The following is a 25543-nucleotide window of genomic DNA, read 5'->3' as shown; positions in this document are numbered from 1 at the left end:
CTGCCTCCAGTCCGTCCGTGTTTACCGTTTGCTCCCTCGGTTTTTGGTTGTTTTTAAAGATTTATTTGCTTGAGGCCGGCGCCGCGGCTCACTAGGCTAATCCTCCGCCTTGCGGCGCCGGTACACCGGGTTCTAGTCCCAGTCGGGGCGCCGGATTCTGTCCCGGTTGCCCCTCTTCCAGGCCAGCTCTCTGCTGTGGCCTGGGAGTGCAGTGGAGGATGGCCCAAGTACTTGGGCCCTGCACCCCATGGGAGACCAGGAGAAGTACCTGGCTCCTGCCATTGGATCAGCGCGGTGCGCCGGCCGCAGCGCCCTGGCCGTGGCGGCCATTGGAGGGTGAACCAACGGCAAAGGAAGACCTTTCTCCCTGTCTCTCTCTCTCTCACTATCCACTCTGCCCGTCAAAAAATTAAAAAAAAAAAAAAGATTTATTTGCTTGAAAGAGTTACACACAGAGAGAAGGAGAGGCAGAGAGAGAGAGAGGTCTTCCATCCACTGGTTCACTCCCCAGTCAGCTGCAATGGCCCAAGCAGCGCTGATCCGAAGCCAGGAGCTTCTTCCGGGTTTCCCATGTGGGTGCAGGAGCCCAAGGACGTGGGCCATCTTCCACTGCTTTCCCAGGCCACAGCAGAGAGCTGGATCGGAAGTGGAGCAGCCGGGATCGAACCAGCGTCCATATGGGATGCCGGCACTGCAGGCTGCGGCTTTACCCGCTCCACCACAGCGCCAGAATTTCAAAAAGCCTTGTCAAGCTGCTTCTCTCCCATCCACTCTGTCGCCTCAAATAAGCAGCCCGAGGGGAGGGCCAGGTGCTCAGGTACTCCGGACGCTGCTAATGACGGCACCAGGAAAGGTGTGCGTCCTCGTCGGGACGTGGATAGGTGTGGGCATCGTGCGCTCCCTTTTCTCGGGGTTCCCCGAGTGAGGCAAGACTGGGCTCTTTTCTTGAAGCAGTTGGCAGGCTTGCCCGCTCCCTCCTCGGGGCTTGTGTGCAGTCCGTTGGCCTTGCGTTCGAGGTGGAGTCCGTCGGGCAGGTGCGGGGCACGAACAGCAGCCCCACCTGTCTCGCGCGGGCACGGAGGTCTGCGGCCGGCCGGTAGGAGGCGCGCCAGGACCCACACGGGAGCGAGGGAAACCCGGCCCCTGCGGCTCCTCCGCACTCCGGTTCCCTGGAGGCTTTCCTCAGAGCAGTCCAGGAGCACCGGACGGCGAGCGCAGGGCGGGGGTCCTTTCCAGTTCCGCCCAGCAACGATACACCCACCAGCATCTACTGCAATCCCCGACAAGCCCGCGCCGACCGGGGACGGGGGAGGCAGGCGGGGCGTGCGTGGGGCGCCGCGCCGAGGGGCCCGGGAGAGCCCAGTGCCGAGGCCGGGGCCCAACCCACCGCCGGTGCCCCCACCCGCCGCGCTCCGGCCCCTCTCCGGCTCCGCCCCCGGCCGCAGGCCCCGCCCCCCCGGCCCCGCCCCCGCCCCGGGACCCGTCCGGGCTGCGCTTTACCGCCCGAGCCGGGGCCCGGGAGCCTCCAGGCGGAGAGGCTGCGGCCGGCCCTGCGCCGCGGCCTCCGCATGGAGGGGCCGCTCCCGCCGCCGGCGGAGCCGCCGCTGCAGGGAGGCGGAGCCGCCGCTGTTCCGGAGCCCGGAGCCCGGCAGCACCCGGGACACGAGACGGCGGCGCAGCGGTACAGCGCCCGCCTGCTGCAAGCGGGCTACGAGCCCGAGAGGTGACGCCCAGGGCAGAGCGCGCGGGGCGCATCCGGGGCGGGCGGCCTAGGAGGGCGCGGCGACTCCGTGAACCAGGCGGCCGGCGGGGGCAGGGAGGGGCAGGCCCGCACAGCCTCCCCCTCTTTCCGCCTCACCCGCTAACTAACTTCCAGCCGCCACGCACCTGGGTCTGGAGTTGGGGAGGCAGGCGGGCGTCGTGCCCCCGGTGGCAGGGAGAGGGAGCAGGACGTTAAATCGCCGCCTGAAATCTTAGCCCTGGAGGGAACTTCGCCTCCGCCCTCGACGACATCCGTCGCGAGCGGCTGCCGCGCGCGGGGTGTTCACACGGGGCTTGCTGGAGCCCTGTCCCATTAGCGGCCTCCTCCGTGGCTGTGTCCTCATAGAACTGTCTTCTGTCGCCCTCCAGGCAGGTGTAGGTGTCCAAATGGAACTGCTCTGCCCTCACCACGCGTTGAGGGCTGATGAAGCTGCAGGTGCAGCTCACCTCAGGGTCTCTCCAAAGACTCAAGACTCCATGCTGGAGTGTGGAAGGCCATGAGGGGGTCGGAGGCAGAGTGTGTGTGTGGTGGGGGGTGAGCTGGGCCCCAGGAAACTGGCTGAAAAGGAGCCCGCGCTAATCTCTGGATTGCATCGCAGCTTGAAATGCAATCCCACTGTATTTCCGGCCCAGAGGATTTGGACTCCTTTCTCTGCCCCATCTGCTGGTGCTTGGCAGCTTGGGGAGGTGACCTGGTAGCTGGGGTGGGGTGTATGGGGGGGTGGTCTGGGGAATTAGCCCCAGGGGTGGCCGCTTATGTAAGAACTTTTACCGGCTTAAGGGGCTGCAAGGTGTAGTCTGGCCCCCTCCCGCTGTGTGCCAGCCTGCCCCTCTAGAATGGACTCAAGCTTGGGCAATCCCTGTCACTCCTCCTCTGCTAGAAATCCAGCCACTGGGGTTCAGGGCCCCAGGAAGGGTGGGGGCAGGCTGGGGCGCCTGGGGTTTGATGGGGGGCAGTTAGAGCGGGTACAGAATTGCAGAAGTTGTCACTCAGAGCCCCAGCCAAGACTAGGCAGGAGCATCCCTTCCCCAGACTGTACTTCTGCATCATGGGGTCACACCCCCCCCCCATCCTCCACTTAGAGGAGCAGGTGAATGCCTGAGCCCCAGCCAGGTGGTATAATGAGATTCAAAACCCTCTGGCTACACTTCCCCCGGCCTCCACCAACGTGGGCTGTGAGAAGAGGGGGCTTGATGTGAAGCCCTGGGTTTGCGTCCAGTGTGGGTGCTCTCTGGTTGTGTCGTGAGCAAGCCGGGCTCCCCACACAGCTCAACAGTGCTACTCTGCGCATTACCTTTTCTCCCTCCTCGAAAGTGTTCTGAAATCTGCTTCAAACGGCCCCAGAGCAGACAGCGACCTCTTGGCTCCCTGTCTGGACCTCGGGGGCCCAGCTGCCCACTGTTGCTGAGGAAGGAGCTTAGAGCTGCTTCCCTCCCCTGGCAGCTGCCAGGTGGGGGAATCCCAGGGGACCCACAGCCCTTCCTGGGGCCCAGGCCCCTGCTTGCCTCTGAGTCTCCTCCCCACGGAGGAAGCAGCTGGGGACGATCAGGAAGAGGGAGGAGGGAAGCTGGGGGTGGGGTGGCAGGCGGAGGTGGGGGGAGGGATTAACAGAGCCACTGGAAAAGGACAGCCTAACCCAGGGCTGAGCCCAGCAGCTTAGAGTAATGAGGAGCCCCGACACAGGTCAAAGCAGGAGTGGCTGGGGAAGGGCGGGGAGGGGACGGGGGTCAGGCCATAAAGTGGGTTATCCCTGGGCAAGTGACCCTCCCCACAGTGGGCCTGGCAGCTTCCTCCCCTGGGTCTCAGTGCTGTAGGCTGGGGCAGATGTCACATAAAGGCCACCTGGAAGGGCAAAGAGGCCAGTGGCTCTCCTGGGCCCCAGCCCTGGTGGGGCCTGACGCGTGCTGTCCCTGCAGCACAGTGACGCAGAGCAGGTCCCTTAGGTTCCTAAAGAGACCAGAGGGCAGCTTGTGCTCTGGGCCTGCGGTTGGCATGATGGCCCTGCCCTACAGCCAGAAAGGTGCCCTGGGCACAGCTCTGCATGGCCAAGGCCTTTTGTTCCAGCTGGTCCCCCTCAGCACACTCCCCTGCCCCAGTGGGCCTGGGACTCCCTGGATGAGCTGTAAGTGCTGACCCCTCCTGGGCCTGCATTCGCTCTGAGGTCTCAGAAGTGTCTGCCCCCCACCGTGAGGGCAAGGGCAACAGCCGTGAGTCTCACCCTTGGCCTCTTGGCCCTGGCTCTGTGGGAACCTTCCCTCCCCTCTGCACACAGATGGAACAGTCTGTTTTCCTGGCAGGGAGGCTGGGCATCCCAGGGAGCCCGGAACCTCCCCTAGGCCTGGCTGCCACCACAGCACTGGGAGGCAAACAAACTCAGGGTCCCCTGGGCTGGGAGGCAGGGCGCTCCTGCCACAGAGCCACCACCACCACGCAGGGAGAGCCCCGTGCCCTGCCCGCCTCATTTCTCCCCTTACTGGAAGCCACAGGGCAGTGAGGAAGCTGCGGGGTCTAGGTGGGAGTCCCAGGCCAGCTGTTGGTCAGAGGCAGCACTGGTCCCACAGCAGGGAGGCTCCGCCCCCGGGGCCACCCTACCTTTCTCCCTCCTGTTTTGAATCCACTGGCACCTAATCTCACTCTCAGCCCCACTGAAAAATCTGGGTTTTGCTGGGCACCCAGGGCCACCCAACTTCTGCTTTGGGAAATTTTCAAAAGTTCCCTAGTCTCTGTCCTCATTGGTATGCACACTTGCTTGTCCAAGCCAGGCCTGTGTGCCCCCCCCCCCCACCAGGGCCACAGCCCCTGGCGCCCACACCACACCAGGTTGAGGTCTCGCCCCTCCACCACCCCACCAGAGCCACAGGCGGAACCCTAACTGGCAATGCACAGATCATGGGGTAAATGTGAGCATTTAAGACCATTTGCAAACTGCATCGGGTTCCAAGGCCACCCAAAGGTCAAGAAGTGTCCTTGTGAAGAATTCCTGTGCCCTGGCAGTGATGTTCAAGGCTGGGGTCGCGGGCGTCTGTTCAGCCCCAGCCTCCTGGGAGCCCTGACCCCTGTCTCAGGTGTGCGGGCCTGGGTCAGGATCTGCACCAGGGTGCGGGAGCCGGTGCTGAGGAAGCGCAAACCATGTCAGAGGCACCCCCCCACACACACGCTCCCACCCCCGTGTGAGGACGAGGGCAACAGGGGGGCTCAGTGGCCTGGGGTGTCCCAGGCTGGGAGGCGTGAGGTGGGAGCTGCCGAGGGGGGGCGTGCCCCGGGCCAGGTCGCGGGGTCGCGGCGCCGCTGCGGGAGGCCTGGGGCGTGCGTGCTGCCGCGCGCAGGGCTCGGCCGGGCCCTTTGTGCGGCGCGGGGCGGAGGCGGCGGCCTCCCGAGGGAGGGGCGGGCGGAGAGGGCGGCGCCCCGGCCGCCCCGCCGCTGCCGCAGCCCCCGCCCCCGGCCCGCCCGGCCCGCGGCGGCGGCAGCGTGGCCGCGGCGCGGCGTCAGCAGCGGCGGCGGCGGCAGCAGCAGCAGCAGCACCGAGAGCGGCAGCGGCGGGGCTGCCCGCGCGGTGTTTATGTCGGGTCTCGGCGGCTCCCAGCAGCATGGCGGACTACCTGATCAGCGGCGGCACCGGCTACGTGCCCGAGGATGGGCTCACCGCGCAGCAGCTCTTCGCCAGCGCCGACGGCCTCACCTACAAGTAAGCGCGGTGCGCGGCCCCACCTGGCTCCGCGCGCGCCTCCGCCGCACCGCGACCCCAGCCGGCCCTGCACGTGCGCGGCTCCCCCTGGCTGACGCCCGCGTTCCCGGCCCAATGCGAGCGGCCGCAGGCTGGGGCGGGAGGGGGTTTGCTGGGGAGGAGAAGGAAGGAGGCCCGAGCGAGGGACAGACGTGGCACAGCGACATCGCGGCTCTCGGTGCTGTGACCCGTTTCTGGGCCGGAGCCGGATCTGGCCTGTGCCTGCCTCTTCTCGTGGGCATTTGGCCACATGGAGGGGCCCTGGGATGGGTGGGAACCAGAGACGTGGGAGTTCTGGGGAGACTTTCCCAGACCTTGGTCCGAGACGCCCTCCCATTGCCAGCCGCACCTGGAAGGCAGCGGAAGCCCTTGGAGCTCCCCGCCGAGGTGGCTGCTGGAGTGTGGTCCCCTAAGAGAGGCCCAGTGGGCGCTTGGCAGGACTCCCCACCCCCAGCCTGTCCAGCCCTCCTTCCGCTGTGCCCCTGCCTGCTCACAGGTTGGTACTGCGTCTCCCAGGCCGGAGCCTTCTCTGCCTGCCAGCTGCAAGCCCACCCGCGTGGAGTTTGGAAGGAGGATGGAGACCTACCTCTGGCTCGCTTTGCCTTTTCCGTGGGCCCTGGGCCAGTTGTGCGGGCCTGGCTGCAGCACTATGTGCCTGCCAGGAAGGAGCCCCGGAACCCCGGACTGGGGCAGAGAGCATCCCTGCCGGGCGCTGCCATCCCGGCCTGGCTGGAGCCTGCGGGCAGTTTTCCTGAGCACCAGACAGGACCCCCTGCTGCGCTCCGCCTGCCCGATCCTAGCTGTGGGGTACACCGACCCCTAGGCAGTGCCCAGAGGCCCAGGCTCCGGCGTTTCCGAGGGAGCTGCAGGAGCCTGGCTGTCTGCAGAGGAGGGTTGCAAAAAGCAGGGGCAGCTGCAGTTCTGTGTCTTTGGTGATGGGAGAGGGACGTTTGCTGTCTTTCACGCTGAGTCCCTACTGGAAACTGTCCAGGGGCACTCAGAGGAGCTTCTCTAGGCCTTGGGGCAAATGAACGATCCCAGTCTCATCTTCTCTGTGGGTTTTCTTTCCTGCACTGGGGGTGGGGGTGGGGGGGACTGCTGCTTTGCATAGCCGGGTTCAGCGTGTTCCCTGAGTGTGGGTCATTTGCTTTTGGGCGTGTCTGTCCAGGCATGCTGAGCCTGCTGGGCCTCGGGCTGTGGTATTTTATCTGGACATACCCCATGAAGGCCTGCACTCCCCCACCGGGCTTCACTGTGGCCGTGGCGCACCCTAGCATTGGCTGGGGTCCTCTGTGCCCTAATGCTCCCCTTTGCCATCCCGGCCGCGTCTGTTGGCTTTTCCGATCCCAGAGCCTGCCCGGTCGGAGTGTGCCCTGCACTCAGCCCCCTGGGGTCCCCTGCATGCTCTTCTGAACCCTCTGTGACTCAGCAGCCCTGTGCCTGGGCGGGCAGCTTGGCTTGTGCTGGGTCACGTTCGTGTTATATATTATGCTACCGAGTTGTTCTCCGGCCCTGTTCGTGTTCACAGAGTGTCTCCTGCATCAAGACTGAGAAGTTTTTCAGGGCAGGCACTGTGTGTGCCGTGTGTGGCCATGTGGAGACTTTGGTATCCCTTGGCAAGGTCTGAGCCCTGAAGGCAGTGAGCATCTCGGGCCACCTGCCTTGGTGGCCCCCGAGGGCCATGGACCCATTGTCTTGGGCTCTGGCTGTCTGGGCTGGAGTCTGCCAGGCAAAGGGGGTTTGCCTTGATGGGGCAGCAGCAGGCATCAGGGGGCCCCTGGCCCCTGCTGCTCCTCTGCCTCCCCACCACCCCCTCACCCAATGCTGCCCCCTTTGCGGCCATCTCCCTGCCAGTAACGCACATGTGTCTGTCTTTACAGCGACTTCCTGATCCTCCCCGGCTTCATCGACTTCATAGCTGACGAGGTGGTGAGTACCTCTTCCTTGCTCTAGGGCAGGGGTGCTGGGGGGGTGGGTGGTGGTGGCAGAGGCGCTGTGGGGGGTGGCAGAGGCGCTGTTGGGGGGCGGACTTGCTGCGGGCAGAGCAGGGGGAGTCTTCTCCGGGGTGTGGTGCAGACTGCTTGTGGCTGCCAGAGAAAGCGGAGCATTGCAAAGGGTTGTGCCTGATGGGACAGAGGCTGCTGTGGGCTCTCAGGGGGCTCCGGCCTGGGGGCATGACCAGAGGGTGCTCTGGGCGGGGGTGGGGGGTGGGGTGGGAAAGGCCTGGGAGGAGGCGCTTGGCTGTGGCTCCTCATGATGTCAGCTGTAAGGACTGGCTGATGTTGAGAATGCTGAGCAAGGATGCCGTGGAAGCCAGTAAAATCCTGAGACTTTGAATCCAGTGGGCAGACTTGTTCCCGGATCCACAGTGCCCAAGCACTACCAAGAGATCTGGAAGGAGTCGGTTTTGGGCCGAGTCCAAGGAAGTGCAGGGCTTTGCTGTCCAGAAGGGGCTCAGCAAATGAGCCAGACCAATGACCATGCATGTCTGAGCCACTCACAGATGCCAAGGGTATGGGTCATTACGACAGTGGAAGTCACTTCGACAGGAAGTTGGATGGGTCTGTGATGAATTCATAGACATGTTCAAAAATGTCATTCCTAGCCGGAGCCGCGGCTCACTAGGCTAATCCTCCGCCTTGTGGCACCGGCACACCAGGTTCTAGTCCCGGTCGGGGCACTGGATTCTGTCCTGGTTGCCCCTCTTCCAGGCCAGCTCTCTGCTGTGGCCAGGGAGTGCAGTGGAGGATGGCCCAGGTGCTTGGGCCCTGCACCCCTGGGAGACCAGGAGAAGTACCTGGCTCCTGCCATCGGATCAACGCGGTGCGCCGGCCGCAGCACGCCAGCCGCGGCGGCCATTGGAGGGTGAACCAACGGCAAAAGGAAGACCTTTCTCTCTCTGTCTCTCTCTCACTGTCCACTCTGCCTGTCAAAAAAAAAAAAAATGTCATTCCTTTGCTCCTGCTGTCCTCGTGGCTGTTTATTCTGGTCTGATTCTCACGGAAGGCCAGCGGGCTTGAGTGTGCCGGGGAAGCTTGTGTGCAGCCGGTGCACAGCCAGAGGTGACCCAGCGTGAGTTTTAGGGAAAATTCAGGCTCTTCTGAACATGGCCCTTTATGACAGCAACCAGGAAGCTTTCTTGGTTCAGCTGTTCAGTTTTTCTTTTTAATATTAATTAATTAGACAGTGGGGTGGAGAGAGAGAGAGAGAGAGAGAGAGAGAGAGAAAGATATCTCATCCACTGATTCACTCCCCCAATGCCCACAACAGCTGGGGCTGCGCTAGTCCAAAGGTGGTAACTCAGCCTAGGTCTCCCATGTGAGTGGCGAGAACCCAATTACTGGAGCCATCACCACTGCCCCCCAGGGTCTGCTTCAGCAGGAAGCTGGAGTCAGGAGCCAGAGCCAGAAATGGAGCCCAAAGACTCTGATGCGGGGTGCGGTTGTTGTCATTGGTGTTTTAACTGCCAGACTGCCTGCCTGCCTGCTGCAGCTGTTCAGTTCAGCAGTAGTTAGAGCTGTGTGCCAGACCCTGAGCTGGCTGTTAGCAAGAGAAGAGTAGAAAAGACCTGCCCAGCTGTCCAGGGTCTCCTTGTCTATGGCCTTCATAGAAGGCTGCGGGAGCTGATGTTGTGATGCGGTGGGCTAAGCCACCACTTTGTGATACCAGCACCCCATATCAAAGCACCAGTTTAGGTCCTGGCTACTCTGCTTCTTCTTCTTTTTTTTTTTTCCTTAAGATTTATTTATTTATTTGAAAGTCAGAATTACAGAGAGAGAGAGAGAGAGAGAGGAGAGAGAGGTCTTCCATCAATGGTTCACTTCCCAATTGGTCACAATAGCCAGAGCTGTGCCGATCCAAAGCCAGGAGCTTCCTCCGGGACTCCCACGTGGGTGCAGGGGCCCAAGGACTTGGGCTGTCTTCTACTGCCTTCCCAGGCCATAGCAGAGAGCTGTATCAGAAGACGAGCAGTCGGGACTAGAACCAGCGCCCATATGGGATGCCAGCGCTTCAGGCCAGAGCATTAACCAGCTGCGCCACAGCGCTGGCCCCCTACTCTGCTTCTGATCCAGCTTCCTGCTAATGCACATGGGAAAGCAGCAGCTGTTGACCTGATTCCTTGGGCCCCTACCACCCATATGGGAGACCTAGATGGAGTTCCTGGCTTCAGCCTGGCCCAGACCCGACTATTGTGGCCATTTGGGGAGTAAACACAGAAAATGTTCCTCCATCTCTCCCTCTATGCTTCTGCCCTTTCAAATGAATAAATACATAAATCTTAAAAAAGAAAAAAAAAGGCTGTGGCTCTTCTGAGGCATGAAGGGAGAGAAGAAGATAACATTTTCTAGGCTGTAGGGTGAGGGTTCTGAGCCTGGGTCTGTGATAGACTGAAGGGGCCTGTGAACCTCAAAAATCATGTATAAGGGGTGCGGCCGAGTGTTTTGGAGGCTAGGGTTATTGGCAGCTGTCAGTCTGAATCTGAGAGGGGTCAGTGATCTGACCAGATGCGCCATTCCTGGACAGATGACCCCTAGCAAAATGCCTGGGACCAGAGTGTTCTGATGTCAGACTTTTTTGGGTATTGGAATATTTGCATACACATCATGAGGTCATCTTGGGGATGACACCCAAGTCTTTTTTTTTTTTTTTTTTTTTTTTTTGACAGGCAGAGTGGACAGTGAGAGAGAGACAGAGAGAGAAAGGTCTTCCTTTTGCCGTTGGTTCACCCTCCAATGGCCGCCGCTGCAGCCGGCGCACCGCGCTGATCCGATGGCAGGAGCCAGGATCCAGGTGCTTTTCCTGGTCTCCCATGGGGTGCAGGGCCCAAGCACCTGGGCCATCCTCCACTGCACTCCCTGGCCATAGCAGAGAGCTGGCCTGGAAGAGGGGCAACCGGGACAGAATCCGGCGCCCCGACCGGGACTAGAACCCGGTGTGCCGGCGCCGCAAGGTGGAGGATTAGCCTATTGAGCCATGGCGCCGGCCCTTTTTTTTTTTTTTTAAGATTTATCTATTTATTTGAAAGTTAGAGTTACAGAGAGAGGGGGGGGGAAGTCCTCCATCTGCTGGTTTACTTCCCAGATGGCCGCAATGTCCGGAGCTGGGCAAATCCGAAGCCAGGAGCCTAGAGCTTCCTCTAGGTCTCCAACGTGGGTACAGAGGTCCAAGGACTTGGGCCATCTTTTTTCTTTTTTAAAAAATATTTGTATGTATTTATTTCTCTTTATATATACATAAACATAGATATGCATAAATTCTAGTCTACTAAAAAGTGTACATATGGAGAGAAGGAGAGAGGTCTATCTATAGAATTACCACTTAGGAGAGGACTTGGGCCGTCGTCTGCTGCTTTCCCAGTCTACAGCAGAGAACTGGATCGGAAGTGGAGCAGCCGGGACTCAAACCCGCGCCCATATGGGATGCTGGCACTGCAGGTGGTGGCTTTACCCGCTATGCCACAGCACTGGCCCCCGAGACCCGATCAAAACGTGAAATTCACTTATGGTTGATGTGCACCTTAGACACATAGCCGAGGTCCTTTTATAGGTGTTTTTAGCGTGTTTGCTTTAGACTGTCACCTGGGTCGGGTGTGACGGCTACCACTGTGGCATCACATCGGCCTTCCTGGGCGTCCAGGAAACAGACTCCCTCCCATGCCTCTCCCCACTCCCGTCACCACCTGCTGCCCGGGGTTTCCCTTACAGCCTCACCCTGACTGAACACATCCTACCCATGCATCTTGTCTCTGTCATTTTTTAATTTTTTTTTGGAGAAGATAGTGATATCAGAGAGAGAGAGGTCTTCCATGCTCTGGTTCACTCCCCAAATGGCCGCAACAGCCCAGGCTGGTCCAGGCTGAAGCCAGGAGCCCCATCCAGGTCTCTTACGCAGTGGCAGGGGTCCAGATACCTGCTCCATCTTCTGCTGCCTTCCCAGACAACACTAGTAGGAAGCTGGATCGGAAGCGGAGCAGCCAGGACTCTCTGATGTGGGCTACTTGCGTTGCATGTGGCAGCTTAGCTTGCTGTGCCATGGCGCTGGCCCCTCTGGCATCTCCCTGTCCCAGTAGTGTGGGCTGAGTGAGGCTGGCAGGGACCCCATCGGCCTCTTTGGCTGCCGGATGTCCGGGTGACTGGCGTGTGATCAACCGTGCTCCGTCCCCAGGACCTGACTTCAGCCCTGACTCGGAAGATCACGCTGAAGACGCCACTCATCTCCTCCCCCATGGACACCGTGACCGAGGCTGACATGGCCATCGCCATGGCTGTGAGTCCTGCGCCTGGGTGGGTGGGACCCAGGGGCGGGGCTGAAGAGGGCCGGGGGCCCCTGCTCTGACCTCACTTCCCTTCTGCCACAGCTGATGGGAGGCATCGGTTTCATCCACCACAATTGCACCCCAGAGTTCCAGGCCAACGAAGTGCGCAAGGTCAAGGCAAGTACCAGGCCCAGCTCCAGGAAGATGCCAGGGGCAGCCCCTCCCCTAGCCCTGTGGGCCGATGCCTTCTTTGGTGGTGGCGGTGGGCTCTTGACTGCCCACCCTAACCATGGGGGGCACAGGGCCAAGTTCTCCCTTTCCCCTGGGCCCCTCTGCCCACCGAGCGCCTGGCTCCCTGGGTGGTACCTGCAGGCCCCCGTCTGTCCCCTGCAGCCAGGCAGCCCCATGCTCCGGACTCCCTTGCCAGCCTCTTGTGTGCCCGTCTGCCTGCAGAAGTTCGAACAGGGCTTCATCACAGACCCGGTGGTGCTGAGCCCCTCTCACACCGTGGGCGACGTGCTGGAGGCCAAGATCCGGCACGGCTTCTCCGGCATCCCCGTAACCGAGACGGGCGCCATGGGCAGCAAGTTGGTGGGCATCGTCACCTCTCGCGACATCGACTTCCTCGCGGAGAAGGATCACACCACGCTCCTCAGTGAGGTAGCCGCCAGGCTGGGGCACGGCGAGGACGGTGCACGGCCTGTGGCCAGGGACCAGAGGGAGGCCCGGCTCCTTCCCTCTCCCCTGCCAACCTGCAGGCCGATCTCCCTGGCCCCACAGGTGATGACTCCGCGGATCGAGCTGGTGGTGGCTCCGGCGGGCGTGACCTTGAAAGAGGCAAATGAGATCCTGCAGCGAAGCAAGAAAGGTACCTGCAGCAGGCGGAGAATTCAACCCCAGCCTGAGCTCTGGTCCGCAAGAGCCCCAGTTTCTGCATGGCCACCCAGGCTGTCCCGGCAGCCTCTCAGGGCCTGGCCCAGGGTCTGAGAAGCCCGGGGAAGCTGGAAAGTGACTCCCGGAGGCCTCGTCCTAGATTTATTTATTTGAAGGGCAGTGTTACAGAGAGAAAGAGAGAGATCTTCCATCTGCTGGTTCACTCCCCAAATGCTCACAGTGGCCAAGGCTGGGCCAGGCCGAAGCCAGGAGCCAGGAGCTTCTTCCAGGTCTCCCACATGGGTGCAGGGGCCCAAACACTTGGGCCATCTTCTGCTGCTTTTCCCAGCCATTAGCAGGGAGCTGGATTGGAAGTGGAGCAGCCAGCATCGCAGGCGGCGACTTTTCCTGCTGTCCCCCAATGCCGGCCCCACCCTTTGTCTCTTCTTGCTTAAAGAAGGGTGCACTCGCTTATTAAAGGCTCAGGGAAGTCTTGCAGTGGGTCATTGGGGCTGTGTATGTAATGTTTCCTGGGTGCCCGTGGGCTACCCTGGGGAGGCTTCCCTAGTTCATACTCTACAGAGGGTTCTTGGTGTTCATCCTGAGCGGGCCCTGTGTTCCTGCTGTGCTCTGACAGGGAGTTTTGACCACTGTGGCCCGTGGCCCAGCAGGTGAAAGGCGGCTAGTGCTCCGCGGCGGCCCCTCCCAGCCTGGCCAGGCCACAGGGCAGGAAGGGCTCTAGGAACCTGCTTGGCTGGGAGGTGCCTTTGCTTCCTGTTCCTTGGGAAGATGTCCAGGTCCCCGGGAACACTTCCTGGGTGGTGCTGCCACCTAGTGGCTGCTTTGGGTACTTGAGTAGAATCCCTGGTCTGAGCCGGCGCCGTGGCTCAATAGGCTAATCCTCCACCTTGCGGCGCCGGCACACCGGGTTCTAGTCCCGGTCGGGGCGCCGGATTCTGTCCCGGTTGCCCCTCTTCCAGGCCAGCTCTCTGCTATGGCCAGGGAGTGCAGTGGAGGATGGCCCAGGTGCTTGGGCCCTGCACCCCATGGGAGACCAGGAAAAAGCACCTGGATCCTGGCTCCTGCCATCGGATCAGCGCGGTGCGCCGGCTGCAGCGGCGGCCATTGGAGGGTGAACCAACGGCAAAGGAAGACCTTTCTCTCTCTGTCTCTCTCTCTCACTGTCCACTCTGCCTATCAAAAATAAAAAAAAAAAAAAAAAAAAAAAAAAAAAAAAAGAATCCCTGGTCTGGTCCTACCCTGCCACCTGCCCCTTCATCTCACCCCTGCGCTTACCACCAGGGAAGCTGCCTATCGTGAATGATCGGGACGAGCTCGTGGCCATCATTGCCCGCACCGACCTGAAGAAGAACCGCGACTACCCTCTGGCCTCCAAGGACTCCCACAAGCAGCTGCTGTGCGGGGCTGCTGTGGGCACCCGTGAGGATGACAAGTACCGCCTGGACCTGCTCACCCAGGCAGGGGCCGATGTCATAGTGCTGGTGAGGAGGCCACAGTCCCACAGACACAGTCCCCGGTGCCTCTCATTAAACCTGTGACCCTCCCTTGCCGCTCTGGGGCACAGCATGCCATGCCAGGACTGGGAGGGTCCCAGGGATAACCTGGGTCCCCCTAGGAGCTTCCTCACTCCTGATGGGACCCTGATGGTGGTGGCTCCCATGCACCCGGACCCACCCACTTGCCAGGCACCGATGCAGCTAGCTCAGATCCTAGCAACAGGCATTCCCTGTTGTCAGATGAGGGCCCCTAGGCTTACCCGGATTAAGTTATTTGATTGGGTTAGGGAGGTGGTGGGAAAGGACATACCCCAGGCAGGGTCTCCTTGCTGGGAGGCTCAGTCTGTACATTTGTGGTGTTTAACCTTTGGGGGGGGAAGCAGGCCCCTTTGAGAATTAGCTTAGAGTTGGCAAGTGCCTTTCTAGAAAAAAGGGCATTTTTTTTTAAAGATTTCTTTTCTTTTTATTTAAGAGTGACAGAGAGATCGTCCATCTGCTAGTTCATCCCCTAAATGAATTGGGCCAGGAGAAAGCCAGGAGCCAGGAACTCCATCTGGGTCTCCCACGTGGGTGGCATGGACCTAAAGCTTCCCTCCGCTACTTTCCCAGGCCGTAGCAGGGAGCTGGATCGGAAGTGGAGCAGCCGGGACTCGAACCGGTGCCCATATGGGATGCCGGTGCCATAGGCAGAGGCTTAATATACTGTGCCACAGCACTGGTCCTGAGAATGCACATTCTTAGAATGTTTCTTCTGTGATCCCAGGGGTCCCTCTGCTCAAGCCCCCCCGACCCCCAGCCCCATGCAGACTCAGCATCTAAGCCCAAGCTTTCTGTGCCCTCCCCAGGACTCCTCCCAGGGGAACTCCGTGTATCAGATCGCCATGGTGCACTACATCAAGCAGAAGTACCCCCACCTGCAGGTGATTGGGGGGAACGGTGAGTGCGGGTCCCTCCTGCTCCTGCTCCGTGTCCTTGGTCATCTATAGGAGAGGGTGGGGGCTGGACTAGGGTCCCAGGAAGCGCCTGGCAGGGGGCTCACACACGTCCTCTGCCTCTCACCCCCAGTGGTGACAGCAGCCCAGGCCAAGAACCTGATTGACGCCGGTGTGGACGGACTGCGCGTGGGCATGGGCTGCGGCTCCATCTGTATCACCCAGGAAGGTGGGTGTCGGGAGGAGGATGGGAGGCTGCGCGCGGGGCCTTGCTCTTCTGCACACGCCAGGCGCCTTCCTGAGGTGGTGGGCTCAGGGGTGGCCCAGGCCCAGGCTGTGTCCCACCTGCCAAGTGGGGGTGAAACGGGAGCAGGTGGGTCAGGGGATGGTGGGCTTGGGGTGTGTGGCAGCCTGCTTCTCCCAGTCTGATTGGTGTGACTTGTTGGAAGCTGGCTCAGGGTTTGGGTTCGGTTAAGAGATACTTGACACCCACAGCACCATGTTCTGCAGTAGTGGGGAGGGGGCTCCACTCACACAGACCTCTCGCAGGCATGCTCCTGAGGCTGGGGGGTGGAGGAGACCAGCGCATGGTGGAACAGTGCTGGGGTCTGACCTGGGGCATTTGGGTCCTGGCGTGGCCTGAGGGCACACAACTGGGCCCTCTTGGCCAGGTCATTTATCTAGAACACAGAGGGGCCCGCTGGGCCTTCCACACCGGAAGCATCTCCCCTTTTGGTCTTCAGGGGTGCTGCTTTATTTTTATTAAGATTGATTTATATGAAAGGCAGAGCAACAGAGAGAGAGGGAGAGACAGAGAGAGATCTAGCTGCCGCTTCACTCCCTAAGTGGTCCTAACAGCAGCACTGGACCAAGCCAGAGCCGGGGGCTTCATCTCCCACGTGGGTGGCAGGGGCCCAAGCACTTGGGCCGTCTTCTGCTTTCCCAGGTGACCTGGGCCATAAGCCTTGGCTGCTTAAGCTTCCTTCTCCTTTGCTGGCCGCTGTGGTGACGGGCGGGCCCTCTCACCCCGTAACAGCTGTGTGTTGAGTACCTGCTGTGTGTTCTCGGCCTGGGGGTGTGGCCGAGATGAAAACACCAGGCCCCTTCTCTCAGGTGTCCAGCCCAAGGCCATTCCTTGGTGAGTGCTGGTGCTTTAGGACCCCCTGTTAGGGGCCTGGCGCTGTGGCGTAGAGGGTAAAGCCACCGCCTGCAGTGCTGGCATCCCACATGGGCACCGGTTCCAGTCCTGGCTGCTCCACGTCCTATCCGGCTCTCTGCTGTGGCCTGGGAAAGCAGTGGAAGATGGCCCAGGTCCTTGGGCCCCTGCACCCATGTGGGAGACCCGAAGGAACTCCTGGCTCCTGGCTTTGGATTGGCGCAGCTCCAGCCGTTATGGTCAGTTGGGGACTGAATCAGCAGATGGAAGACCTCTCTCTCTCTCTGCCTCTCCTCTCTCTGTGTAACTCTTTCAAGTAAAATAAATAAATCTTAAAAAAAAAAAAAAAAAAAAAAGAATAACCCCCTGTTAGACCCTGAAGTCCCAGGGTTCAACGGTTACATTTAAGGAGATGCAAACGGATGGATGCTTCAGAGCTGGGCTTGTGTCAGTGAGGCTGGGGCCGCCGGCTGGTGCTGTGCCCAGAGCCCCCCACCCCCCCGAATCCTGTGCAGTGCTGCTGCTGGTGGAGTGGCCCAGTTCCCTGGTGTCCCTGGCCGGCCGGCAGCTGACAGGCGCGCCACCCAGAGTGGAGGCAGGCAAGGAGAAAGGGCTGACCCCGTGTGCCCCCTCCTCCCCCAGTGATGGCCTGCGGGCGGCCGCAGGGCACTGCGGTGTACAAGGTGGCTGAGTACGCACGGCGCTTCGGTGTGCCCGTCATAGCTGATGGTGGCATCCAGACCGTGGGCCACGTGGTCAAGGCCCTGGCCCTTGGAGCGTCCACAGGTGAGGGGCGGGGCACATGGTGGGGCGGGGGAGGGAGGGCTGGGAGCTGGCAGGGGCAGGTGACGCTGACCTCCCCCCGCCCACCTCCGGACGCTGCAGTGATGATGGGTTCCCTGCTGGCGGCCACCACCGAGGCTCCCGGCGAGTACTTCTTCTCGGATGGCGTGAGGCTCAAGAAGTACCGGGGCATGGGCTCGCTGGACGCCATGGAGAAAAGCAGCAGCAGCCAGAAGCGCTACTTCAGGTGCCGGCCCTTCCCACGCCCCACCCCCCGCCAGCCTCCACCCAAACCCCCTCCCCAGAGGACGCCCCATGCTCGCCTGGCAACCGAGATCCAGGGCGAAGGGGGGAGAGCCAGGACCAGACCTGGGCCCCCCCCCGATGCCAAGGCCCTTCTGCGTGGTCGCCCCTCTGCTGGCACCCCCCACACCCAGCAGTGGGGAGGGGTCTCGCGAGCCTGGGGCTGTGAGGCTGAGTCTCCCCCCACTCCGCGCAGCGAGGGCGACAAGGTGAAGATCGCGCAGGGTGTGTCAGGCTCCGTCCAGGACAAAGGCTCCATCCAGAAGTTCGTGCCCTACCTCATTGCCGGGATCCAACATGGCTGCCAGGATATCGGGGCCCGGAGCCTGTCCGTCCTGCGGTGCGTGCCAGGCCTGGCGGGGGCCGGGGCGGAGGGGAGGCGGTGCCCGGCTCCATCCTGTCTCTCTTTCCCCAGCCCAGGTGCCCCTGACCTGTTCCCCTCCCGCCCCCCCTGCACCACCTGCAGGTCCATGATGTACTCAGGAGAGCTCAAATTCGAGAAGCGGACCATGTCAGCCCAGATCGAGGGCGGCGTGCACGGCCTGCACTCGTAAGTGTGGCGGCCGCTGGCATTAAGGGCTGGCCCTGGGCCAGGCAGGTGGCACCCGGGGCCAGAGGCCAGGCTGAGGTTCCAGGGACCCCATGGACGTCACCCTCTCCCTCCGCTCCCAGCCCACTCTGTGGCCGCCCAGTGCAGACAGGCCCCTCCCCTCCGCTCAGGAAGCTTGGTGGCTGGTGGCTGGTGGCTGGTGGCAGGGGACTGGTGGCGCTGGACTCTTGCTGATGGTGGCCCCGGCCAGGCAGGGCACATGATAGGGGCAGGAGCCCCCTAGAGGGAGAAGAGCAGAGAGACGGATACTAGGGCCGGTGCTGGGGCGACCGTGGGCGGGGGCAGTGCCAGCTGGCAGCAGTAGTGGCAGGCATGTGTCCCAGCTCCCCAGGCCTAGGCGGGCGTCTAACCTGTGTCTCTTTCTGCCCCGCCCTCCCGTAGCTATACCTTTCTGCCGTGTAAGTAACCGCGCTGCCCGGGCCAAGCTTAGAGTAGAGCAGGGGCAGTCCGGGCGGGGCCTGGGCTGGGAGGGGTGGGTGCTGGGGTGGGGACGGAGCCAGGGACAACCCTGGGACGTGGGCCCTGGGACTGGGCCCTCCTAGGCCTGCATCCCCAGCACCACGTGGAGGCAGCCAGCAGTGCCTCCTCTACCCGGTGCAGGGAGGTGCCTGTGGTCAGAGGCCTGCGATGGCCCCATCAACCACCAGTGGCCTGGGCGCCTCGGGGTGGCGATGCGGGCGACAGAGGTTTGGCTCCTGGTGTGAGCTACTTCGTGGGCTGTGCCTTCCCGGGCCCCAGCCCTGTCGGCTCAGGTGTGGTGGTGGTGGCCCTGGCTCGGTTCTCCGGGGAGGCCCAGCAGCCCAGGGCCAGCTCACTGCCTTCCTCCTGGCCCTGTGGCCTGCGAGGCAGCGGCTCAGCAGCTCTGCCCCACCTGTTTCCATGGGACCCTGGGTGAGGGCTTTAGGGGAAGGTGGCAGGGTCCAAACGCCCACTCTGGGCCACCTCTTGCCTTGTCCCCACAGTTACGAGAAGCGGCTGTACTGAGGACAGCGGCGGAGGCCGGGGCGGGGGCGGGGGCGTGCCCCCGGGCCCCCCTTCCAGCGCGGCCTCCCTCCACGGCTGAGCGGTCCACAGATTTGCACTACGGGTTCCCCAGCTCCTTTCCCGGGCGAGAGGAAGGCGGCCCTGAGGGGCTCTCCCCCTAGGCGCCCCCCGGGGTGTGGGGGCCCTGCCGGGCGGGCTGTCAGGGCCCTGTGCCTGTCTCAGGTCTTTCTCGCTGCAGCCTGCGCTGGCCCGGCTCCTGCGCCTGGGGCCTCCTGGCTTCTCCCGTAGGGCACCTCCCTCCCTGCCCCGCCCCAGGAAATGGTGCTCTCCTGGCCCTGCCCGCTACGCCGTGGGGGCACTTCCGGGCTCCTGACCAGGCTAGGGGGAGGTCTCTGCCCCCTTCCCCTGCCCTGCCCTGTCCCTGGCCCTGGGGAGGAGGCTGCCTGGCTTCCTGACTCGCCACCATCCCCAGGGCACCGGTCCCGCCCTCTCCTCTCAGCTGCAGTTGAAGGCTTTAACTTTGCACACTTTGGGGTCACAGTTGCATCATTGTATATTAAATAATCGGAATAAATCAAGCAGGTCTCAACGCGTCCGCCAACCTGTCTGTGTCCCTTGGCCACTGAACGGCTGGCCCCCATCAGAGCCAGGCCGGAGGTGCTTGGCCCAGCCTTCCCAGCGGGAGACTAAGGAGGTCAGGAACTTGCGGAGGTGCAGCTGCATGGTGGGCCTGTGCCCACACTGGCAGCTCCCCCAGCTGGGCAGTGTCACAGCAGGGGGCCAGCAAGGCTGTAGGACCACCATCGTCAGGGCCCTCCCGGATGGCTGCCAGAGGGTACCACCGCACCTTGCAGTGCTGGCTGGCGTAGCCCCGGGCATGGGTGGAAGTGCAGTGTGGTGGTATCAGCTGGGCACGGCTGTGGGTGAGCTCCCACCCTTGAGATGCAGTTCGGGCCCCAAGCCCTGCAGGCGCAGACAGCTCCACCCCTTGGGCTGCCGCATACCTGCTGGTGTCCAGGGCTCTTGGGACAGTCACGCTGCTGTCCTGTGCCTCTGTGGTGGCTGGGCATGGGCATGGAACCGTCTGCCGAGCAAGGCAGTTGGCCTGGGAGGCAGGCAGGAAGTGGAGATGGCTAATGGAGATCTGGAGACACCCACGATTCCTGAGGGAGTGTCACGCCCCCTGTTGGCTCTGTGCCCATAGCTGCCCTCCCCCAGGTTCCATCTGATGGGGTGGGGGAAGGGCACTTGGGCAGGGCCAGCCTTTCACATGGTATTTTCCAGCTTTGTGACGAGGTGGACAGCAGGACATGGTCAACTCAAAGCTACTGGCATGGGTGTGGCTCGGGAGCTTCCCCAGAGGCCTTGGGACCCTGGAGTCTGTGGTCTCAGTGAGCACCTGCCAGTCCACAGTGACCCAGCTTGGGGGGAAGAGGGTACCCAGGTCCCAGGAGGGGGGACCCAAAGTGAGTGCACGTTACCTGGTTGTCCTGTCCACTCAATGGCAAACACCAAACAGGGAGCAGCATGACCGGCGGTTGACAAGGAAAAGATCTGCAGGTTTTTAGATGAATGGCAAGTGCCTCTGATTGAAGTGTGAGTGAGTGGGCCAGAGAATTTTCCTTTGGGAACTAATTAGTGGTGCTGGCCAACAGAATGGCTTACCTTGCAAATCAGTGACCTGGCCACTGCTTGAGGTATGTTAGCATTCGCGTGGGGTTTGCCCAGTGCCCAGTCCAGGCCACCTGCAGAGCTAAGAACACACAGAGGCCCCCGGCTCACTGATGCTGGGATGGCTTCAGGCCTCTAACTTGGTCCCGGCTTCTGATATCAAAGTTTGAGAATCACTGTTTCAGAGAAAAATCGGGTGTGTGTCCTAAGGAAAGAATTTCAAATGATGCAGCTCCTATGCCACGGCCCCATCTGGAGAGGAAAGAACATATGGAAGGTTCTAGGTGCTCAGAGGAACCTGCGCTCTCTCTGCCCTCCCCTTGCCCAGGTGAATGGCGCTGGGGATTAATGCACATAAAAGTCTGGACCCAGCGAGTACGTGCTCACTCGGGGTGGCAGGTCAGCCACAGTGGCTGAGGCCCGGGTGGGACGAGGGGACAGACGCTGCAGGTGGAAAGGCCACATCAGGTGGACGTCCAGAGGCCACCCAGGGCTGGCTGTGGGACAGACCCGGGTCACATGCAGTTGGCATGGCATTGTGTGTGCACCTGCAGTCTGAGGTTTGTGGGGCCCGGTGCACCCTCCCTCTGTCCTCGGCACAGTCACCCAGTGCAGCCCGGTCCCAGCTGTGGGAGCTGTAGCTGGGCTTTATTTGTTCAGGATACCTGTGGCCTGTAAGGGCCCAACTCCCAGCTCCTCCGCCTCTCTGCCCCACCCCAGCCTTGCACACAGACCCCTCCCCCCTTTTATTAGGCAGCTGTAGCTCCAGTTCTCCCCACACCCCATCTGCCGCCGGCTGAGGAGAGTTTAGACTTAGGGGATGCAGGCAGAGAGAAAGGAGCAGCAGGCAGAAGCTTCGTGCTCCCTACACACTCAGGCCCCAGCCCAGCAAACCACTCCTGGGCTTTTTTATTTTTTAAGATTTATTGATTTGAAAGGCAGAGTTACAGAGAGAGAGAGAGAGATCTTCCATCCCCTGTTCCACTCTGCAGCAATGGCCTGGGCTGGGCCAGGCCAAAGCCAGGAGTAAGGAGCTTCATCCAAGTCTCCCACACAGATGCACGGTCCCAAGCACTTGGGCCATCCTCCGCTCCTTTCTCAGGCACATTAGCGGGGAGCTACATCAGAAGTGGAGCAACGGACACACGAACTGGTGCCCGTATGGGATGCCAGTGCTGCAGGCCATGGCTTTACCTGCTATGCCACAGTGCCGGCCCCTCCTGAAACCCATGGTTCTCAGGGTGGGTGCCGCTAGTTCTTCCTGTTAACTCTCCTAACAGCCCAGCTCAGGAGAGAAGCTGGGTGGGGTCCGGGACCCAGGAGTCCTCGAAACCCTGCCCCACCCCTCAGCCCAGCAGCTGAGCAGAACAGATGGTGTCTGGCTCCCCAGTCAGCTTTGTCCCAGCCTGGCACATGAGCCTGGCACGCGGTGGGGGTGGGGGACCAGCCTTGCCCCGGCCCTATACCCCGGCCTCTCCACCTGCGATCCTACACAGGGGTGGGGAGCACCCCGGCCACAGCCAACCCTATAGCTTCCCACCCCCAGCCTCAGAGGCAGCATGTCAGCTTTCGGGACAAGCGCTCAGGGCGGGTGCTGCTTCGCCAGGACGCCTGGCCAACCAAGGCAGGTGCCTCCAGCTTCTCCCTCCTCTGCCCCGGGGCCAGGATGAGCTTCAGCTCCCTGGAGGCGTGCCTGAGGACTGGGGCAGCTGGGAGGAATGCTCCCTCGGGGCTCCAGGGGCGACAGAGTCGGAGGAGATGTTGGTAAGGACCTGGCTGCCACCGGGCAGGTCGCCCACACCCCCCAGCTGTAAACCCTCGCGCCCGCGCCCTCGGAATCGGCTCGTGGGACGCTCATCGCGCGTCTGCACTGCGGCTTCGCAGCTTCGGGAAATCAATCCCGGGGAAGGGCTTCCTGCAGACCCCGCACGCCAGCACATCCACTCTGGGTGCTGTCTCCTCCCCTGGGACGAAGGCCGTGGCTCCCAGCCCTCGGCGATGCCCACAGCGCGCCCGACTCCAGTCCCCGCCTCTGAGCAAACCCGGGGCTTTTACGCTGGCGGAGAGCGGGCCGGGGTCGAGGGCGTTCCCTTTGCAGGCGGGGCGCGCGGGTCCCAGCCGCCTCCAGCAGATGGCGCCCGACCCCGCCGACCCGCGGGACCCTGGGGACGCACAGGGGCGCAGTCTCCTAGGCAACAGGCAGTCGCCGCTGCAAGCCCTGCGCTTGGCAACCGCTCGCTGGTCAGCCAGAATTCGGCTTCCGAACGACAAGGGGGTGCGGCGGGAAGACCATCCCTCGGAAAGGAGAGAGGGGCCGCTGCCCGGACCGCTCGATGTTCTGCTCGCCGTTTAGGGCGGCGTCCCCGCTGCGGTGCGGGGCGCGTCCCCGCCCAGCAACCCCACCCGGCAGTAACGCACACCCGTCCACCAGGGACGGGAAGACCCAGCTCGCCAGCCGGCCGGAACCGGACCTGCCCGATGCCCGCAGGTCTCCTCCAACCTGCCGAGAGCCCCCCTCCCCACCTCACACGGGGCTTCCCCTCGGCCACAGGCCCACCAAGCTCTAAGGAACATTCTGCAGGGCCCATGACCCCGTTGACACCAGGGGCAGGGGCGCCCTCCGTGGAGGACTCAAGGCGGCAGCCCAGCCGCAGGGGAGAATTCCCTCTCTCGAGTTATGGGCAGGAGAGAAGCACTTCCGGTGGGGCAAGGGGCAGGTGCCGAGGATTCAGGTTCAAGTGTCTAATCTCTACTCCCGGAGACCTCATCTCCCTGCCTGCTCCCCGTCTCACTTTGAACGTCGCCAGTAACTGGAATTGCGACCCCGTGCACGGGAGGTTGGGTGCTCCCGAAGGACAGACCAAAGATGTGCATACAAACAGAGGGAGGAGAGGGCTGGCTCGCCCAGGAGTTGGCTCACGTGGCTATGAGCCTGTACACCCCTAGTTCCACACCTGGCCCCCAGAGAGCCCCTGTGTGCTTCAGGTATGAAGGCCTGGGGAGCAAGAGCCGTGGGGCCAAGTCCAAAGGCAGCAGAGGTCTGCTCACTCCTTAAATCTGCCCCATCCCAAAAGATAGCAGCTCCACCCCTCAAATCGCCATGATTAAACCAAACCGAAATCTTGCGTTTCTCTCACACTCCACCTGCAGTCCATCAGCCGGCACTGCCTTCACGCCTTGTCCTCGGCCTCACCACTTCCTCCACTGCCTCTTGCCTGGGCCCTGTTTTCCCAGCCTCCCTGGTTGCCTCCCTCCGGAGTTTTCACAACACAGCAGCCAGGGCGATTTCCTTGTCTGTGGGATGGGAAGTGGAGCTGGGGATCCTGCATCCCTTAACAGACTGCCTGGTTCCTGTCCCTTGTCCCGGCTCCTCTGCCTCCAATCCAGCTGTCTCCTAGTGCTCACCCTGGGAGGCAGCAGGTGACGGCTTGGGCACTGGGGTCCCCGCCACCCTTGCGGAAGACCAGGATGGAGCTCTTGGCTCCTGGCTTCAGCTTGCCCAGCCCTGGCTGTTGCAAGCATTTGAGGGAGTGAACCAGCGGATAGAAGATCTCTTTGTCCCTCTGTGCCACTCTGCCTTTCAAATAAAGATAAATAAACATTTAAGAATACCTGCCCAGGTTGATGCTTTTTTAAAAAATATTTATTTTATTTATTTGAAAGATGAGTTACAGGAGAGGTAGAGACACAGAGAGAGGTCTTCCATCCGCTGGTTCACTCCCCAATTGGCGGCAATGGCTGGAGCTCTGCCGATCCAAAGCCAGGAGCCAGGAGCTTCTTCTGGGTCTCCCACATGGGTGCAGAGGCCCAAGGACTTGGGCCATCTTTTACTGCTTTCCCAGGCCATAGCAGAGAGCTGGATCAGAAGAGGAGCAGCTGGGACTCGAACCGGTGCCCATATGAGATGCTGGCGCTTCAGGCCAGGGCTTTAACCTGCTGTGCTCCGATGCTTTTAATATGTAAGCCAGAGTCTCCTTGGTGCTGATGCAAAAGTCACCACACTCCAAGGTCCACCCCTACCCCCTGCTGGCTCAGACCTTGTTGCCAGCTCTTTCCCATGCTGGCCTTGCTGGCCTCAAATGCTCCCACCATGCCAGCTTCATCTGTGTCCGCCCCCCGCCCCAGCATGGCCTGCTGCCCCCCCCCCCGTTCCCTGGTCTCTTCCCTCCCTGCCTTGCCCCCACAGAAGAGCAAGCCCCTCTCACTCCCCTCCTGGCACCCCCTTTCCCTGCTTTATCATTTACGTGTGCACCATCTGTTTGCCCGCATCTGACTTTACCCCCTCAAACAGCATGACTACTTGCTAGGTGAATGAATGAGTGGATGAAGACCCGGGACACGCGGGCGTCCCCGGTACACCCAGTGCTGAGGGTGCAGACTGGACAGCTGTTGCAGGGAGGAGCCCTGCTCCCTGGAGCAGGGACCCACTTGAAGTTTGTGACCAAGACAGCATGTTTAGCACAATAATGTGAGGACGTGGAGGCTGGCTGAGTCGTTTTATACAGCCTCATGAAGTGGGAGCGACTACCATGCTCATCTCTGGGGTGGGGGAGGGGGAGGGGGAGGACAGGCTCAGAGAGGCCCAGGAGCAGGGCTGAGGCTGGGAGGCTGTCCTTACCATCAGGTCCCTGCTGCTTCTGCTCTCCCAGGAGAGCCCGGGAAGGGAAACAGGGAGCGGGGTGTCTCGTGTCCAGCAGGAGAGAGGAAGGGGAGAACCTATCTGCCAGGGGCCCTAGGGGCCAGGGCACCTTGGCCGCCCCTCTGCCAGCCGCCTCCCTCCACTCCTGTGTCCATCGCCACCCTAGGGCAGAGGGGCCCCCTCCCCTGGCCCCAGCCCCCTTGGCCACACCCCCACCATTGCCTCAGGACTGGCTCCACAGGGCTCCCTTTCTGGCCCAGTCAGGCATAGAACCGCGTGCTGACAGGCAGCTGTGGCCGGCCAAGGGTGAGGTCACAGACTGAGCACTCTGCG

At 61.8% G+C, this 25543-nt stretch overlaps 1 protein-coding gene across 5 annotated transcripts; it reads left to right on the top strand.

Moving 5' to 3' along the window:
• The first annotated feature begins 1475 nt into the window (after positions 1-1475).
• IMPDH1 (inosine monophosphate dehydrogenase 1) lies at positions 1476-19489 on the top strand. Of its 5 annotated transcripts, none has more exons than XM_070071579.2 (16): positions 1476-1723; positions 5346-5447; positions 7367-7415; positions 11652-11753; positions 11845-11919; positions 12196-12402; positions 12523-12610; positions 13918-14117; positions 14978-15068; positions 15198-15293; positions 16863-17006; positions 17106-17250; positions 17503-17646; positions 17773-17856; positions 18298-18314; positions 18879-19489. In XM_070071579.2, the coding sequence occupies exons 1-16, from the start codon at positions 1569-1571 to the stop codon at positions 18977-18979; spliced, it is 1800 nt and encodes a 599-aa protein (XP_069927680.1). In that variant the 5' UTR covers positions 1476-1568; the 3' UTR covers positions 18980-19489. The 5 variants fall into 5 exon arrangements, with proteins under 5 accessions (XP_069927680.1, XP_069927681.1, XP_051705727.3 ...); XM_070071580.2 differs by having other exon boundaries at positions 1477-1723; positions 5349-5447; XM_051849767.3 differs by lacking the exon at positions 18298-18314 and adding an exon at positions 2079-2174 and having other exon boundaries at positions 1477-1723.
• Positions 19490-25543: the final 6054 nt, after the last annotated feature.

Source organism: Oryctolagus cuniculus, chromosome 3 (assembly GCF_051225735.1).
Source record: "Oryctolagus cuniculus isolate XC-2025 breed Fujian yellow rabbit chromosome 3, ASM5122573v1, whole genome shotgun sequence".
In the NCBI taxonomy this organism is placed as follows: Eukaryota; Metazoa; Chordata; class Mammalia; order Lagomorpha; family Leporidae; genus Oryctolagus; species Oryctolagus cuniculus.
This window is presented reverse-complemented; position numbering and strand designations above follow the sequence as displayed.